General features: G+C 38.3%; 1 protein-coding gene across 6 annotated transcripts in view; it reads right to left on the bottom strand.

Annotated features, from left to right (window-relative positions):
* Positions 1 to 18,798, bottom strand: part of kat6b (K(lysine) acetyltransferase 6B) — a 43,933-nt gene that overhangs the window by 11,368 nt on the left and 13,767 nt on the right. For 5 of the 6 annotated variants that reach the window (XM_079855160.1, XM_079855164.1, XM_079855161.1 and 2 more), the window contains exons 3-10: positions 8,189 to 8,297; positions 4,949 to 5,064; positions 4,694 to 4,775; positions 3,054 to 3,186; positions 1,640 to 2,538; positions 860 to 981; positions 620 to 720; positions 309 to 450 (exon numbers count right to left, since the gene is read on the bottom strand). In XM_079855160.1, coding sequence (XP_079711286.1) covers positions 309 to 450; positions 620 to 720; positions 860 to 981; positions 1,640 to 2,538; positions 3,054 to 3,186; positions 4,694 to 4,775; positions 4,949 to 5,064; positions 8,189 to 8,297 — 1,704 coding nt within the window. The remainder of the gene's footprint in view (positions 1 to 308; positions 451 to 619; positions 721 to 859; positions 982 to 1,639; positions 2,539 to 3,053; positions 3,187 to 4,693; positions 4,776 to 4,948; positions 5,065 to 8,188; positions 8,298 to 18,798) is intronic. The other variant, XM_079855165.1, reaches the window with a different exon arrangement.

Below are 18,798 nucleotides of genomic sequence, written 5' to 3'. Positions count from 1 at the left end.
GAAATCATAAAAATTCTGCAATTGAAGGTCTTTAACGCTTTTAGAGGTCTGCTAGGATTATGATGCATTTCCTGTTCACTAGAAAAAACAAGACATGAAGTCCTTGAAGAACTGACTTAATATGACATGATTAAATCATGTAAGACCAGTTCTCATCCATGATGCTGAGATGTGCCTTTCAACAAGCTTGGCACTTCATATCCTTTAATCTCTGGACATAACCCCTCTTGTTTTAATTGCAAATGCAGATGAGATGAAATTAGGATGCGAATGAAGTTGTGCATGAAGATTTAAAAGCCAGCACTGACCTCAAACACAGAGAGGTTATCCTTCCTGTAGATCTCATTAGCTGGAGGGTGAAACCACCCACATTTCTTTGAATGCCTCTGCAGAATGTCCTGGCTTTTCATGTACTTTAAGCAGAACTCGCAGAGATAAAGCTTCAGTAATCTGAGAAGGTGAGCAGCAATTAATTATAACATGAAGAATGTGGCATGAGTTGCAAGAGTAGGGAGTCTAACTCTAAATCACATACTAGTTTACATTTGCTTAAGGCTATATCTGGCAGACATTTTAAAAATTGCTGTAAAAAATGTTTTGGAATAAATTTCAGACTTACCTTGAGTACTCTGGAGGGTATGGTGAGGAATACCAAGTTTGTATTTCATACTTCCCAAATTCAATCAAAGGAGGGGATTGTCCTTGATCACCAACAGTTTTCTGTTTTGAAAAATAATTCACAAGTTAGAAAAGTTATTTCTTTGAAATATTTAAAAGAATTTTATTATTCTAGGGTGGTCACCTAAAGTATGAGGAATAGCAATAGTGATGCTTGCCTAGTAAATATAGACTCCTTTACCTTTGCTGTGATCTCCTTGATGTGTCTGAACACTTTCAGATCCTCTTCAGCCACATGGTCATTGAGTAAAATCATCCTTCCTTCCTGTGGCTCTCTTCTTGAGCATCTCTCGGCATTAAAGGCTGTGAGAGGTCAGAAAACAGACCTTTAAAATGTGTGTGCAGAATGTAGTACAACAACAACAAAAAAAAAAACTGAAAAGATGCTGACACTATAAAACCCAAAGCTAATATAAACAAGCACTAACCTTAGACTTAACACAGCATTCAAAATCACAACTGCTAGCATGCAAATCACTACAGTCATGGAAAGGACAGCTGATAGGAAAGGCTCATATCAACATTGCTGGCCAACACACTAACCTCAAACCTCTAACCACACATCACAGTTTGTTTCTAGGCAACAGTGACCTCTAAACAAATATTCCATTTGTGCAGAGGTTGAGAGGGAACCAAACCAGGAGCAAGGGTCATTTGAAATGCAAACACTTTACATTAAAGTGCTTGTTACCAAAGGGGCAAAGCATTAATAACTATGGTTTGAGAGGCAGGTGTGAGCAGCATGAGGACGTGAGCAGAGAGCTGAAATCTAAGGCTTTAGTGGCTTCAGAATTAATAAATTATTGAAGAAAAAGGTTAAAAACAAAAATGCAGAGATGCAGTATTAGTTGAAAAACAAAAATCCATGTTACTGAGCTTCTAAAAATGAGGAAGATGAGTAAAACGGTTTAAAGATGAAAAAGCTAGTCAGCCGTTCGGAGGTTCAGGCCCCTGTGCTTACCATGGTTTGGGTCTGGTTTAACTCTTCCGTCTGCCAATCTGCCCTTCCCTGGTGTGTTGTTCTCCCTCTGCGGGGAGGCCTTAAACCTAAACCTGCCTAGCAGCTTGTGCTTTCTCAAGAAAGGAGTTCGTTTGAAATGGAGTGCCGACTTAAACGGTCGGCCCCGCTTGGGCACCCATCCCGAGGCCGAACCGGAAAGGGATGCTAATTTACTACCGAAACCCTTGACAGGTTTTTTTCCTTGAAGCTGCAGGGACGTTTTGGGTGAGGTGGAAACGTCCTGGGTGCGGCGCGCTCGCTTGGGCGGTGCGTAGCTGGGGAGTCCCTTTTGCCGGGACTGTCCCTGAGTGGTAAAGATGTGAGACAGTCCATCAAATAGTCCCTTCAGCTGGTTGTTGCCTGGGAGGCTACTGAGGGACGGGCCGCTAGACTGGGAGGAGGAGCTGTGGGGGGAGTGGGCGGAGGAGGGCGAGGATGACTGGGTGGGGTTCAGCGAGATGGGGCTGTGTCCTTGCGAAGGGGACGGGGTAAGGAGAACACTAGATGGGGCGTTTAACCTCACACCTGGCGTCGTCACGCTGGCATGGTGTTTCCGATAGCCCCGTTTCCTCTGCCTGTGCTGATTCGAGGAGCCCGACGCTTCACCGCGCAACCGGCGACCCAAGGGTGATGGCGTGAAAAATTTGGAAAGCCCGTCAATGAGACCTTTGGTTTTCTTGTTGAATGGGGGCAACGTAGTGAGGGTGGGTGTGGATGTGAGGGGGTCAGTGAGACTCCTGCCGTCTGTGGTGGGTATAAAGGTGCTTGATGAGGGTGGGGTACAGAAAGTGCTTATGGAACCCCTACCATGCCGTGCTTTTTCAGACAGCTCAACGGATCCTGGACCACCACTGTCAGACCTGTAAAAACAGACGATAGTGGCATTTAATACATGAGCCACAAATGAATGAGAATCTGTGTGCACATCTTGACTGTGACTAAGCCTGAGCCTTGGTTTGAGAGCCTGATTTCACAGCTTCAACAACACGTTCCACCGTGTCTATCAGTGCTCATCAAGCCTTTAGGAGAGATGTAATCCCTCTAGTCTTGCACATTTAAAAGCTTACTGACCCAGACTCACCCAGTCTGACTGACAGCGTTCTGAGTAAGCTTCACAACACAGCCATATGTTAAAATTAGACTTGCAAAGAATGCCCCAGGCTAAAAGTACATTGTAGCAGCCATGCTAATTTTAAACCTTGTGGATGAGAGGGTATGAAAACCTACATATACTCTCAAGGCAAGGTTGTGAAGGACAAAAATCAGAGTAGGCCATCAAAAAGAGCATTTACAGTTTAGGCAACATACTGATGTGAGACCTGTAACCTTAAGCCTGAAGCACAATGAACAAGACAGATGAAATGAGTTATCGTACATTGTTGGATGTGCTAGATTTTTTCTTGGCCTTCCTGGCTTTGCATATCGCCTTTTGATCTGGGCCGCTGTCTTGTGTAGCAACCGTTTTCCCTCCTGTTCCTTTGGCCTGCATACTTGGCAGATCCACATTCCTGGGGGAGGTCCAGGGGAAAAAAAAAAAAGAGAGAGAGAGAGAGGGAGAAACAAAAGAGAGAAACATTTCAAGGATGGTTCATCATGTCTGCAGCCGTGACACTTTTCAGATATGTCTTTGTAGTACTGAGCAGAGATGACCCACTGTGCTTTTCCCTTTATTTCCACAATCATTAGAAGAAAAGGAATAGAACAAAGAGAAACAAGCTTTCTACAGGTAACAGACCAACAAGGAAACACTGAATAAATGTCTTTGAAGTTTTGTAGGGAGCTTTTTATTGACAGGACCTCAGCCTTCAACATCCTCTTTAGAGAGGTAGATATCAAATAAACAATTTGAATGATTAGATCGTTTGTCACATTTCGCATAACTTAAGTTAAATTTGCATGTCCTTTGATTTTTAGAATAGAACTAAAGCTCTCCGATATCTTGTGTGGAAATTCGCAGAACTGATTTGTGAGAAGGATCACAACTACAGAAAGCAAATAGAATTGTACACAAATAAAGATAGAGGCCAAACATTATTATTCTGTATTCCTGTGATCTTGACGAGATAAAAAGAATAAATGAAAATACTGACAAATGTTATACTGAGAAAACAAGAGAAAAACAATGTATAGCTTCTCTTGACAACTAATTCTCATATTTATTTGAGGTCAGTCAATGATTTAAAAATCAATTTAATTAAAATCACTGATAACTGATCACATTTTCTGAAAAAAAGAAAAAGAAATAAAAGATCATCAAAAGATATTACAAAAAAAATGTCTTAGTCAATTTATTGTTTGATTTATTTCCATATCATTGGAAAATGTGTATCACTGAACTGTAATCCACCTGAATATATTTTGCAGCCACAAAAATAATTTTGTCAATCTGTCTGCGGTAGAATATCACACAGAGGGCCGTTCACACATGAAGCGCTCTTGTAGCAGGCGCCATTCTGTTAGCGTCTCTCACTTTGAATGTGCATTTTTTGTTATAATTAATCAAACTAAATTAACATGTTAAATTGACACCCTGACATACATGTTTTAGTTTAAGCATTTTCTTTCACCCATAACAAAACCCAAATGAAATTTGATGGGATTTTTAATGGCAGAATGTCACCTCCCTTCAGCAGTTACAGACATTCAGCACTGAAGGCTCTTGTAAAATTAAGTGAAATGAATCTGTTCTGCTCTATTGAAACACTTTATGATGCTGCTTCCTTTTTATCTTGGCACTTACATGCCCATTTCAGACAAACTGCCATTAACTGAAAAGGACAAGCACAGTCATTTGCAAGCCAGAGGCAAAATCATTAACAGAGAGAGAGAGAGAGAGAGAGAGAGAGAGAGAGAGAGAGAGAGAGAGAGAGAGAGAGAGAGAGAGAAATAGTGCAGGACGCAAGGTACATATCATCTTACGATTATGTAACCAGAAGCCTTTGTGTAATGGCACATTTAAACGGCTTCACCTTGAGAATGGAAAAATCCACAGAGGCAAACAAAGGCCTAATGTACCTTTTGGCATTCTGGAGAGCGGTGGGTCACAACACTCCATATGGAAACCCCTGTCACAGGAGTCACAGAAGAGCATCTCGTCCTGAATTCACACGCACAGAGAAACATGTCAGATGCAAAAATAAGACGCAATATACACTACACAAGTAAACAACATCCTGCAGTAAGTGTCAGAACACAAGCAGGGCTCTGACACTATAAAATATGTCAGCAGGAACTGGGCCAAGGCCATCAGTGCATTTGAAAAGAACTTACAGCATTCTTCCCCTGAATCTGACAGGAACTGCATGTTTTGCATTCGATGCATTGCCAGCGCAGGGCCTTGACATTTGCAGTCAAATCAGTGGAGAACTTCAGGCATGATGGATGGCCTTTGAGGAGAAATGTGGAATAAAACAAACAGGCTTTAGAGAAAGTCTCCAAACATGCTCAATTAAAAGAGCGACATTACCTAATCCTTTAACTTTGGCAGGAAACACAAAAGCCCTTGCTGAAACATTACAGGATAAATGTTAACAGAGAGTTAATCAAGCAGAGAGAGAACATCAAAAAGAAACAAATGAAAGATTCCCCCGACCGTGGATCAGTTAAATATTTACACGTGGCATCAACAATGCGAAGAGCCATGCGTGAAGACTTTCCAAAATCGATGTCTAAAAGCACTGTATTATCAAACACTTCTGAGCAGCTAATTAAAGATAATTTGTTCTTAACGAGGCAGAAATGGTACGCGGGTACACCATAATGGCAGTCGATCCGTTATAGTCATGTAAAAGCATGCACTCCTGTCCCTGAGGGCTGCGAACCAGCTGCGGTTTACAGTGGGAGCACATTTTCTATACTTTCATGAACACTTAATGAAAACCACCTCTGCGTTGTTAAGTCAAACTCAGCCATAAAAATGTCACTGGGAGAACAATTCCTTGTGGCATTTCAAAATCACTGTTCAAAACAAATTACGACATAAGAGCAGGTAATTTAACAGGAACAAGGCAATTCTGTGTGGAGGAGGGAAAAAATAAATAAATTAGAGTAAAAGAAACAAGCAAGCAAACATGAAGTGGGGGAAAAAAACATCTTATAAACTCTACACCTTTCAGCTTGAATCCATCTGTGATTGTGAAAAACCCTTCTGCCAACACTTCTACAGAATAGAAAATTTTTAGTTTAGTGAAAAAATTCACTCTATCCTCCAAGCATCTTGAGATATTTTACCACATTTCATAAACATATATAGCCCAATGCCAATAATCCCAAACAAGATCACCCTCACTAAAAACACTTACATATAAGCTTTCATACCACATGGATGGGGATGCTATCATGGAGACCTGAGGAAGCCCTCGCCAGGGTGTATTTATCAACTATCACTATCACCACTAGTTGTCCCTCCTAGCGGGATTTAACACTGGAGGGTTCTACTAGTGTAGTAGCCTTTTTTTATTTATTTTTATTTTAAGAGTGAGCCATTAAATAATCAAAAAAAAAAAAAAATTGGATCAAGATTTTTTTAACAAGCTAAATCTAGGCCGAAAATACGAACTGAAAGTTAAGCAGATTGGACAACAGAAATTTAGACATGGAGAAAAAGTAGTGTTCATGTAAAATTATCCAGGTTTAAACACATTTAATGTAAACACTAGCTGATGAAGATGACATCTTGCCGGTATAGTTGAGACGTGCACTGCTCTGATGCGAGATGAGATGCATGCAGAGAAATGAAAGCGGTCAACAAACAATGCTGTGCATCAATCTCACAAGACTACGAAAGCTTTTGCAAATTGCAAATTCAGTTCAGATTTGTCTTTCCTAATTGTGCATGCACAATGTTTGCGGTTTTCTTTTGGATCTTTAATAAAGAGCATTTCTTGTTCTTAGACTATACACATGCCCTTGCCTGCCCCATGCAAACAGACTAACCAAGATCTCATGTAATATACTGTAGGGTACAGACATTGTTTAAAGTAAAGATAAATCAACTGTTTATTCATTAACTAAGGGCGGTGCTACCAAGTTATCAAGTTACTTAACCACATGGTCAACCAACACAAAATAGGTGTCGTTTTAAAGCTTAAAAGCTTGGATTTACAGTGAATATAGGGAATATGACCATCACTTAACAAGTGCTTTTAAATTTGCTGACATATTAGAAGTGCTCAATTTTCATAGCGTGAAAAAATAACTGCTTTACATGAAAATTTGATTTGCAAAATCATTGTACATAATAGATAGACGTTTCAATTTCACAGCTGGAGCGTGCTTGGATTGGTTTGATCGCTCAGATTGACAGGTTTTGATTTACACATGCAAGTAGTTCTTTTGTTCACCCTTGTTTAATTATGTTTCTAAATAAACGTGTGCTTGCTTCATTATTCTGTGTGTGTCTGCTGCACGTTTTACGCATGAGCCGCATGCACCTCAAAACTATGCACTCTAATGATGACTTTGCTTAATAGGCCATTGATAAGTTTTTAATTATTAAATTATCAACAAATAATCGATAATAGGTTAATTGTCAATCTCTTGTATATGTCCTTCTGTTATTTTGATGGAACTATGATCCATTTTCCACACAGAAAAAGTAGAATTTACAGTTTCTGTTTTGGCCCTGAACTTTCATTTTGGTGCATCACTATCTCTGACTCTCTCACTTCTGGAATTGATTCAATCACATGATTATGAGTTATCAACTGACAATCCCAATGGTTGAAATGCAATTTCATAACTCATGAACTACTTTGTCCCATCACTCCCACAAATGTGAGCAAATATTCAAAGAAAATCTCTGGTTTGGTTACAGCTAACTGGTTAGTTACGAAGTCTGATGGTGCATCTCAATCAGCTCCCTAACTTATTAGGTCGTGAACCAGTAGATTGTGTACACAAATTCAATGAGGATTCTATTTCCAGCGACATGACAACATCCTCATTGTACAACATCACTACTGGTATTTATGAACAACTGCAGATCTGTAGAACAGAAAATGTTTTTAAAAGTACATTATGATAAATACTTTGTTACATATACATGCAACAATTCACCTGTAAATAAATTATAAATGTTAGCTATATGTTCATTGGCTGAATAGATATGTTTATGCTGAAACAAAATTAAATAGGCTAATGATTTGCATAAAAAAAAAGTTGTGTCATTACGTGTAGTGAGTTGGCTCACGTGATTTATGTTTTGCTCTTCAGAACTTCAGTTAAGGAAACAGTGAGCATCGATGCTCCCTGGCTTTCACTGTGCATTGTGGGACTTTTCAGGGAGCAAATATTTCAGCACACTGGAAGAATTTTGCCATTGAGACAGCCCTTAAAATGACCACCTCCTTGATCAGTACCCTGACTACTAAACTAGGGAGCTGACTGAGACGGACCTTGAGTGTCACTTCGCCAAATGGCCAAAAGCAAGTTACTTTTAACAGACTTTCAGATAATACACCGCCCATCTATAGGCATGGCTCAGTCAGAGTGTTCAAACACTGGTCTTACCGCTGCTCCCACAGTCAGCACAGGACAGCAACTCCTCTGGCCTCTTGTCTCGATTGGACTCCTTTGTGCCCAAACAGAAGCTGCATATGGGTATGGGGTCAGCACGTGGCTAGAGTGAAAAAATAAAGAGTAAAAGAGCATGTTTTTAATTGATGTAGACTTTTAATTTAAATAAAACTGCCAACAATGATGCAACTTTTCTCTTTTTTTATTCCTCAGATAAAAACACACAAAAAAGTATGGTTTACAAAGTCTACATGTTTGACTAGATAAAACACTAAAGATGTACTCAAGCTAAACCCCCTAACACACCATGTGAACTACGGCTGTCACAGTGAAGGAATTTCCACTTACAGAGATTTGTGATCTCAATGTGAGATCAATATTGCGATACGCGATATCGCCATTAAAAAAAAGAAAGTTTTACAATGTGATCAGCTGGCACGAAGACGAAGGAGATTCAAAAACAAAACAGGTTTTATTAATAATCCAAACACTCTGAATGAACATACAGGAGAATAATGCAAACCACACAATACAAGATCTGACCAAGAACAACTGAAACACGTGGCTATATAAACAGGGGTAGAACAAAGGAAAGTAAACTAGACATATGTGAAACTAATATGTAACTACAGAAACAAAAAAGGACAAAATCAGTAACCAGTGACAACAAAACTAAACAGAGCAGGAAAACAGGAACTAAAGGAAACAGAAAAGAATGACAAAATAAGGGTTCACATAACGGAAAATAAACCTGACAATAAGCTTGTTGTGCTATTGTTGCATGTAGAACTGTTAGTTCCGACCATGGAATCGGACTAGACTAGAGGCTAGAGGCGCATTCAAGACAGGCTGTCAGTGCAAGTTACACTGTTAAATCAAACTAGGTGGAAGCAAGAGACTGTCTTTAAGTGAGTCATTAAACCGTTCATTCAACTAATGCGTTCAAAAATGCTGATTCATTCATTAATGAAACAAGCTGATGAATTTTAAAACTTTGAGCTCCAATTTATAAGGCTCAATCGAACAGCAATGCGTCACTTCATAGAGACCAAATGACATTGATTCAATGCACTGACATTCAACTCCGTGCTGATGCCATTCATGGGAAATGTTGACAGGATGCCACGACAAAGATTTCGCGTTCCTCTTCAGAAATGGCAAACGTCTTTTTTTTTCCACAAATATATTACTTGACAGAGAACAGATGCAGGTAATTAGCACACGCTCAATCGATCTCTTTCTCTCTCACTCACTGTCTCTTTAGGCTTGTTTAATGCAAATCTACGGAGTGTCTGTACAAATCACAATTGTACACGTCTTAAATAAAAAAAAAGCCAGTTGGCAGAAGAAGAAAAAAAAAAGACATTCTCCCCTCTTGTTCTCATTATTAAGTTATGTAACATTCAATACACATGCATGAAGTGTAAAACAAGGGCATAGCCTTATGAAAAACAAAAAAAAAAACACGTGAACATCGCAGTTGTGGTGGTTGCTTCTGCGGTTGGCTTGTCAAGTTGTCAGTATCGCTGTATTCTAATATTGCACTTACCGCGACAGCCGTAATGTGAACAGCTTTAAGCAATGCAGTGCCTTAAATAATATTTTATGTACACATACCAAGATCCAAGATTTGAAACACAGTACAACTATTATTAAACGCAAGGCACATGAGTGGCATAGAAAATGAGTACAGATTGGAAGATAAAAGATTTGGCAGGTGTTTTGATTAGCTTTGTTTGAATATTGAATGTCAAACTAGACAGGTGGTTACAAACCCAGGGAGTCGGCTAGTTATTAAGCATGTGATTATGGAGGACAGATACACAGTGCCAGATATAAAGCAGCTCCTGGCAGAGGCCAGATACAAACACGAGTTAAATCAATCTCAAATCACTCAATACCAAACGAAAAGGCACATTGTGAAGTAGGCTACATTCTAGGGATGTGTCAGACGTACTCAGTACCAAGTACCAATACTAAAATAAAGATACTAGTAAGAACAAAACTAGCCTTTCTGCAGTGTACCACAGACTCAAATTGATAGAGTGCTGTCTGACTCACAGGCGGCTGTTGATTTTGCAGTGCAGTGCAACCTAATAGTGGTGACAATTTCGTTGTTAAAATTAAATCAAATTAAATGTAAAATTAAATAATATTAACAATTAAGAATTGAGTTTTTTTTAAATTTGTAATATTTCACAATATTAGTTTTTACTGTACTTTTGATCAAATCAATGCAGCCTATGTGAGCACAACATAATTAAAAGGGATATTTTTTTCTGAAATGTTATTGCAACAACCCTAGTACATTCTGGCACTTAATAGTGCAGTGTGGTCAGGTATCCAATAACTCTGGAGGTCAGATACTAACCCAGATGCAGAATCCACGAGACATGATACCACAGAGGAAATTAAACCGAAATGCCTCTTTTAAATTTAGGATGTGTGCTGCATTTGACTACTGTAAAGATTAGCCTACATTATGTAAAAGCCTTCAAAAAGGCAGCAGCCAATTCAACCAACACACATACATGCAATAAATCTGGTACTGCTGATGAAGGATAAAGGATGCCCAGCAGGATGTGTCCTGAATTGTGCACGTCACCACACACACCGCCTTGCCGTATCACCGAGCGCTGTGATACACAACACTGAGCCTGTGTAAATATTGGCAATGGGATGTTATACAACTGCGAGAGGTGTAGCCAGTGCCCTCTGAATGAGGGTAACGCAAGTTGCTGATGCCAAAAGAAGATTAGAGGGAACCGAACAGGCTCAGTGAATAGCTCTCAAGATAAGACTGTATCTTTCCTCCCACGAAAGCCTGTGGCATGCAGGACTTGTGTAGTGGAGATCAGAAAAAGGTTACATGGAATCTGACGGCAAAGTCTGCCACCACACCCTCACATCTCCAAACTGTTACATCTAAATCTCCACATGGGTTGTGTAAGCCCATTCAAGCCTGAGTCCTTAGATTCTGCATCACACGCTCGCAAAAACATACCAGTCTCCCGAGAAGAGAAACCGGTAGAAGTTGAGAGTAAACAAGCGAGCAATTCAGCTCAATTCTCTCCCAAAAGGCTTGTCAGCAAGAGACAGAGCGATCTGTTGGGGGATGGTGTGTATTAGATGCAGATGGGGCATTAGAAGATGGAGCAAAACTACATCTAGTGGGTATGTTCTCTGTACCATCTCAAGAGAGCCACTCAGGCTGAGCTCCCCGCTGTGCCGTGTTGATAAATATTGAGTGTCTGTTCTGGTGAGAAACCTGTTGAGAGTAATGCCAGATTAATTGTTTTATGCAACAGGCAATCAATCCCTAGCCTATTAATCATTTTGGCAGACCATCAATTTGCAGATGGGTTATTCATAAACATTGCAAGTTTTCGTTTAAGTGCCAATTGAAAGGCTCCAATCGATGGCCCCTGAATGATACGTACAGCTCTTCATACAAATGACGAGTTGGTTAGTGCTCAGAAATAAATGTGTGCTCATAGCCTATAAAGGGCTTCTCTCCCCGAGGGCAACATAATCACGATATACACAACACAAATCCCACCATGCACATAATGCTTGACCTCAATTGCCTCCAAACAATAATTCTGTATTCATGCGCAGACGGGGAAAAGCACAGGCACCGCAGTCTCATATAAATACAAATAAACCCTCTTCTGCAGCTCTACACACCACCACATCTTTCAATATCATTTGCACTAAACTGATTTCAATGGCAGAATTCTACTGCCTTTTGTTGATTTTTTTTCTGCAAATGAAAAACATACTTCACACACACACACACTGTTCATGTGCATAACGATAAAAAAAAAAAAAAAAAACCTTCTTGAAAGCCTGCCATGTTTGACATGGAGTTAGATATGATCTGAGAGTAAGCTACTTGATATGTAGGAAAAAACTAAAAAACACACATGCTGGCAGATTCTCACATCACGACTTCTAAGCACTCATACAGAATTTCACATCATGCATGTCTGTGTAGCCAACATGACATTGTGGTAGTGATTAAATGCACTATTTAAGCGTCAAATAAATCCTGCTAGACAAACTGAACCATTTATCCATGAGAACTAAAACTACCTTCACATTTTCTCTCCACTGCAATTTATACATGCCTTTTAACAACATACCTTCAGTTAGACCTGCACGATTCTGGATAAACTGAGAATCATGATTTTAGTTTTTTTTAAACAGATCACGATTCTTCCACGATGCTGAATAGACAACAAACCAAAATAACATAGGCCACATAAAAAGCTGCAATCTGTTTAAAATGTTTAATTAATCTGAATTAATTATTTATAAAAAAAATGTTGTCTGTTTCAATGACTCACACATAAATACTTGTTTAATTACTGAATGAATCCGCATTTCTAAACAAATCTCTTGAATGAATGATTCAATGACAAATACATTACGTTTTTTTTGTCGCCACCTGGTGACATAACGATGTAATCGATACAATCATTACAACTGTTATTTGAGGTGCCAAGTTACTTTCAAACAAACTTTTGATTGCTATCAGAACTATAAACTTTTATCCCAGTATTTCGGAATTGGAATTGTTGTAACACAGAAACAATGATATTGTGTGGTTTAAAATACTGTTTGTGAAGCTGTTTTGTACCTTTACATAATTGATAACTTCTCTCTATAACAGCACAGCGCCGAGGCAGAGATGAATGTTCCGGTGTGATTTTGTCAAAGATTTAATAGATGCAGACAAATCGTTGTCATTTAAAAATGAAATCCTGTGGGTGTCTGAATCGAGATAGCGGTCTTTTAACGATTAATCATGCAGCTTTACCTTCATATTTAGCACCTCTGAGAGGTTATTTATTTATAAGTTATTTACTGTTAACTTAACACAGAGACGTAATCACCAGGCTTAATAAAAATTGCAGATCTATATGGGTTTCTCGATGGCAGACACTTAACTTAAGAATTTTTATTGAAATGGATGGTCCACCCAAAAATGAAAATTCTGACATCATTTACTCACCCTTGTGTTGTTGCAAACTTGGACTTACTTTCTTCTGTGTTACTATGTACACTATTTTAAAAAACAACATTTTTATGATGCTGTTCACTTTAAGCAATTCATTTTGATTTAACACCATTGCATAAGGTTTCTGGTTCAAATATGATTGCTTCATGTTAAATTGACCTGAAACAGTTACTCTTTGACTTAACTTGATGATTCAATCATGTAATCCAATCAAACAGAACTTTCACTTCCAATCATGCTAAGAGGCTGAATTGGGAGAGTAAATATTGAAATAGTGTCATTTTATAAATTTTTTAGCAAGATGAGAAAATGGAGAGACTTGTTAATATTTAAATGCTCTATTATGTTGGTATTTAAAAGTTTCGGTTACGTTAGTGGTTTTGGGGGTTACTCATGCTTGAGCTATTCGTGCTGAAAGTGTTGAGCTCGTGCTTGGGTTGAAGACCTGCTAACAAGAATTCTAATTGCTTAAAGCAACCACTATGGTAGTGCCCTGGATGAAACCAGTTTAGTTTGTTTTGTAAATCACAGGAATAAACAAGAAGCATTGGGCTTAATTGTAGGATTACTTGAATACTTCAATTCTAAGGAAAACCATTTAAGTTAAGTTCAAATAAAACCATTCATTCAAGTTAAATGAACAATTGATTCTAGGCAGTTGTACATGGTTGATTCTATTGGGTTTTACTTGTTTCAATCACGTGGAACCACTGTCCATGATTGAAACTTGTTCAGCCAAATAGCTATTTTGAGTATGAAAGATGATATTTTGAGAATTTTTGTTTGTGTTTTTGGATACAAATGGAAGTCGGGTTGGGTATTGAAAACCGGTTCCAAATTTCCCAGAACTGTGGATTTGATAAGACACACGCATTTCAATTCTTCTTATCAATTGTCCACGAATGTGCATTTTAATGTGATTCTAAACTTTTCAAGGGCAAGTTGACGCGAAAGACAATTCTATTCGGCACCCGCACGCAATTCTGTACTGTGCACACATCCAAAGCAATGGCATGAAAAGCCAACTCACATATAAAGCGTGAATACTGAGTTCTCTTTCGCATCGTCTTGCGCTTGAACTGACAAATACACACAAAATTTTCAAAATATCCTCGTAAACAGTCTGTTTTGTCTTAAGTGAATGTAAACAGTTGAGAAAGAAAACGCACGTGTAACAGTATATTGGATCTGTGCAGATGGTCTTAAAGTGAAAGCAGCCAAAACAAACCTGCTGCCTTCTGTGTCAATGTTAATCAAAGAACAAAAAATGAAAAAAAAAAAACCAAAAACAAAAAAAAACCCATTCAGTTGTGTGCTTTGGCTAATTTGTGTTTAAAATGTATATTAGTTAGTTTAGTTGTTTTTGCTGTGCTATTTTTGTTTTAAAATGTATATTAGTTAGTTTAGTTGTTTTTGCTGTGCTATTTTTGTTAACACCATACTAGGCAAAAGTTCCTTGTGTTAGTGTTATTCAGGCTGCTGATTTTTGTTCATGGTATTCAGTTGCAACAATGTTTTACAAATACACAGAAAAAAAGTTTGATATCTAAATGTTTGACTTTTTTTTTTCTTCTTTACTTTATTGGAATCGAAACAGATTATTGCCAACCCCTAATATGTCCCGCCCACCAGCGTGAGCATTTGGACTAAGTTTGGAATAGCACACTTCTTTTGTACATTGTTCATAGCATACAAACTTTCAGTATACCCAGGTGTCCTACTAAATTTGCCAACACTTGATGCACAACAGCGCATAGATCATGGTATCCCACAATGAAATGTAATCGATTATACATTTCATGTCCAGTGTGCTGGATTAAGCAGAAGTTAAATCAGTGACACTTTTTTAACATACTTCCTGACTCATATGATTGATGGTTAATGGCACAAATGTGATGAGACAATGTGACAATGTAGCTGTTAGTAATATGTAGTCTGAAATAATGCCTCAGTATTTGTTTAAATACTATTACAGCTTCATTAAAAAACAAAAAAACAAAAAAAAAACCTAGCACCAAAATGAGCATCTATTTACATTACACTAGGACACTCTTGCGTTAGTGAGAGCACAAATATGTGCTGGCTGGTGACTACACCCTACTGAATATTGTGACAAATATGTGATCTGGAATGTTTACAAAAAGAACATTCCACAGATGACACGGCATTCTCATCTAAAACGGGCAATAATAGCGCGTTGAAACACTCAGCTCTCAGCTCATTAACTCATTATCCTTCTATTTAATGCAACATCACAAAAGCTACACCTGAACATGCCTTTCTCAGTTGTTTTGTCCACTAAGTGGAGCTAGAGCACATCCACACCAGACTGATGACAGAACGTTATGTGCCGTGTTTGGCTCTGAATTAAAGGCCAGTGAATCCTGACTGCAGCGGCTGCACAGGGAACAATCAAGTGCTACAGGTGCAAGTCTGCAAAAACATTCTGCAAAACGTGTGGCTATGATGACCGCAGGGGTGTGTACATGTCTTAATTTGAACAATGCAGAAGTGAAATGCAGAGAGGAAGAACATGAGGTTCTCTCTGATGTTTCAAATGAACGTCAAAAAAGAAAAAAAGTTATTTGTAGTATGTGACGCTGCAAATGTACTAGCCTATGTAATGTCTCAGGACTGTTTTATATATTACATCTTAGCATAATAAATAAAAACAAAATCCAAAATATATGAAAGATTTTTTTGGAAGTTGATTTTTGATTAATAAAATAATGAAGCAAATTCTAAAACTAAATGAGACTAATGAGACACCCAAATTAAACTACAGTGTGAATGAGCTCTCATGCAATGAATTACCCTTAAAACCAATAGACAATTAATACACTGTTTTGTACACTTTCAATGAACATCCTCCAACATTTGTAATTCAATAGGCCTTTAACATGATTTGTTGAAGCTACACACCATTGCAAGAATAGTGCATTGGTTTAACCATTGATACATATTGTTTTATAAATAATGACTAAATACTAATATGCACAAAATGAAATAGTGGAAACGATTAATGATTACGTGTTCTCATAGTTCTCCTAAGCCTTCTAAGATGAAAGCACTTTAAGAGGCACAGGTAACTATTTGGTCTAGGTAAAAGTTATTTCAATAGTAACCTATCTCCATTCATCCACCATGTTCTTACTGGTCCTAAAAAAATAAGATAAGTATTCATACTTCCGCATGAGGCCAAAGGTTATGAAAAACAAGCACAATAAATTTAACACTAGGCTATAATATATCACTACTAGGGACAGGAAAAACGACATACTTTTAAAAAAAAGGTGATGAATTTACAGACATCTATATCTATACAGAATATATAGCTAACGTTTAATGAGGAGTCATTCTCTGTTCCAATACCGTGAAACAGACACATTTGAAAAAAATAATAATAATCACAAAGGAGCAAAGTAAACGTGCTTCAACCCACATTAAATGTGACTGCTGTGCCAATCATCTACATAAGCTTCCTGATATCCCACCTTGTACTAGGGACCACAAGTAGGGGCATATCACGGTTGAATGGTGGCGTGCATGCGGTTATGCCTTGCCCTTATCCCATAACCAGACACTAACAGTAATTGACACGTAAATTGTGTGTCTCCTGGCTCGGTTTGTGAGATCCAATCTAGTGACATGAACCATCATCTTTCATGTGGTTTGAGACCAAATAGAGTCAAGAAGTACAATTTTATTTAAGCCCGACAACGTCTCATGCTTCAGCGTGAAAGAGGAATGTAGGGCAGATCTGTTCTAACGCTGACCCGTGACTCGTCCCATTACATTTTCCAACTGCTCTATTAGCTCATCCAGGCCTCTAAAGTCCAGGAACTTAACGAGGATGGCAGAGCTATTACATTACCATTACTTCATTCAGGTCAATCTGCCCGAGGAACAGCAACATGGCACACGTTCAGGTATCTGAGACTCAGGTTAGCTAAGTGACAATTACTCCAGCTCTAATTAAGCCATCTCCACTTCAGGCTGTGTCTGACCCTTACTAATTATGCATATATGTGGTGGCAGTGGCTTAATGCTTAGGGACTTGAGTTGTTAACACAAAGCGAACAGGTTCAATGGCAACAAAAATTGATCCAGGAGCTCTAGAGTTACAGAGATCTCAATCTTGCACTATCAATAGTGACATTGAAGAGACCACTAAACCCAAACAGCAAGAAAAAATCTGAACTATTGGCCTTGTGTTGCAGTGTGTTTAACTAGGGCCTTAATGTGCATCTCTAAAAACATTAGAGTATGAGTTTCTACACATAAGCCACAGGCTCATTATTGTGCAAACAATAATAATGATTGAACAGTTAGCCTAAATATATACCAGATGCATGAAAAGAAAGTGATACTGCTTTGAAAGGAGCATTTAGCAGAAGTCACAGATGATGGAGATGACATCAACAAACTGCACACTGAAAAAACAAACAAACAAAAAAACCCACCTGTAATAAATTTACCTGTTGGTTAGTTAAATTAAAGGGGTCATCGGATGCAAAATTCACTTTTATATGGTATTTGCATATAAATGTGTCTTTGCAGCACAACCACCATACATTGGAAAAAATCCATTCACTATTTTTTAATCCTCAAAAAGCCTAAACACTCAATCAAGCCGTTTGGATTTTCTGAGCAATATGATGTCATATTGCTTATGCTCTGCCCACGACCACTGATGGACTGTCCCGTATTAGCATATTTCCGCCCTCAGCCATTTGTATATTGTCTGTCAAGGCAGGTTTACCCAGGCAGCACTTTATGTGTCTTGTGTCCACATGCCCCATTGAAGAGAGGGGTGAGCAGTTGCTCATTATCATTTAAAGAGACATGCACCGAAATGGGTTGCTGTGAACAGAGCTGTTTTTGAGGAGGTAAAAAGGTGTTGTTTTACACAACCATTGAGGAATTTTAACCAAAGAATGTTACAAACTTTACATGAAGACCCTAAAGAATCATACCAATTTGTGAAAAATGGCCATTCGATGACCCCTTTAAGCATGTCAAGCTATTTTCCTGCAAAAGTTCACTCTAGAATGGTTTAGAACATTCTTCGGTACTCGTACAGCTGCATCAGTAAAAGCCCCGTTCACAACACCAAAGACTAAGGCTAAAACTTTATACAAATTCACAGCAACTAGGCCTACCAATGGAATTGAAGACAGTGGAAAGATGGTTATAAACGTCATTAGCACAACCACAACTAGGAACACCAAGTAGCAACCAACCAGTGGCAACATGCACCAAAGACTTTGGTGGTGTACCACTTTGACACCATTCAGAAATGTGTACCTTTTAACTCAGATTAGCACCAAACATTTGATTAAATACTTAATATTTATTGCAGATCTGCATCGTTAGGCTACATGTATATAAAATGTAAAAAACACAGTATGTGCCTTCTATTCATAAAAAGGGACTGAAAAAATATAAATAACAATAATCACTATTAAGTATTAGCCTAAGTTTATTTAACTTGTTTTTTAGTAGAGGTGTAAATCCGACGGTTCTTCACAAAACGTTCTGATATCAATTCTTATAGCCAGTGATACCATATTTGTTAATA

This window comes from Squalius cephalus (genome assembly GCF_949319135.1).
Source record: "Squalius cephalus genome assembly, chromosome: 21".
NCBI lineage: Eukaryota > Metazoa > Chordata > Actinopteri > Cypriniformes > Leuciscidae > Squalius > Squalius cephalus.
The sequence above is the reverse complement of the archived record's forward strand: the minus strand, read 5'-3'. Positions and strand labels throughout refer to the sequence as shown.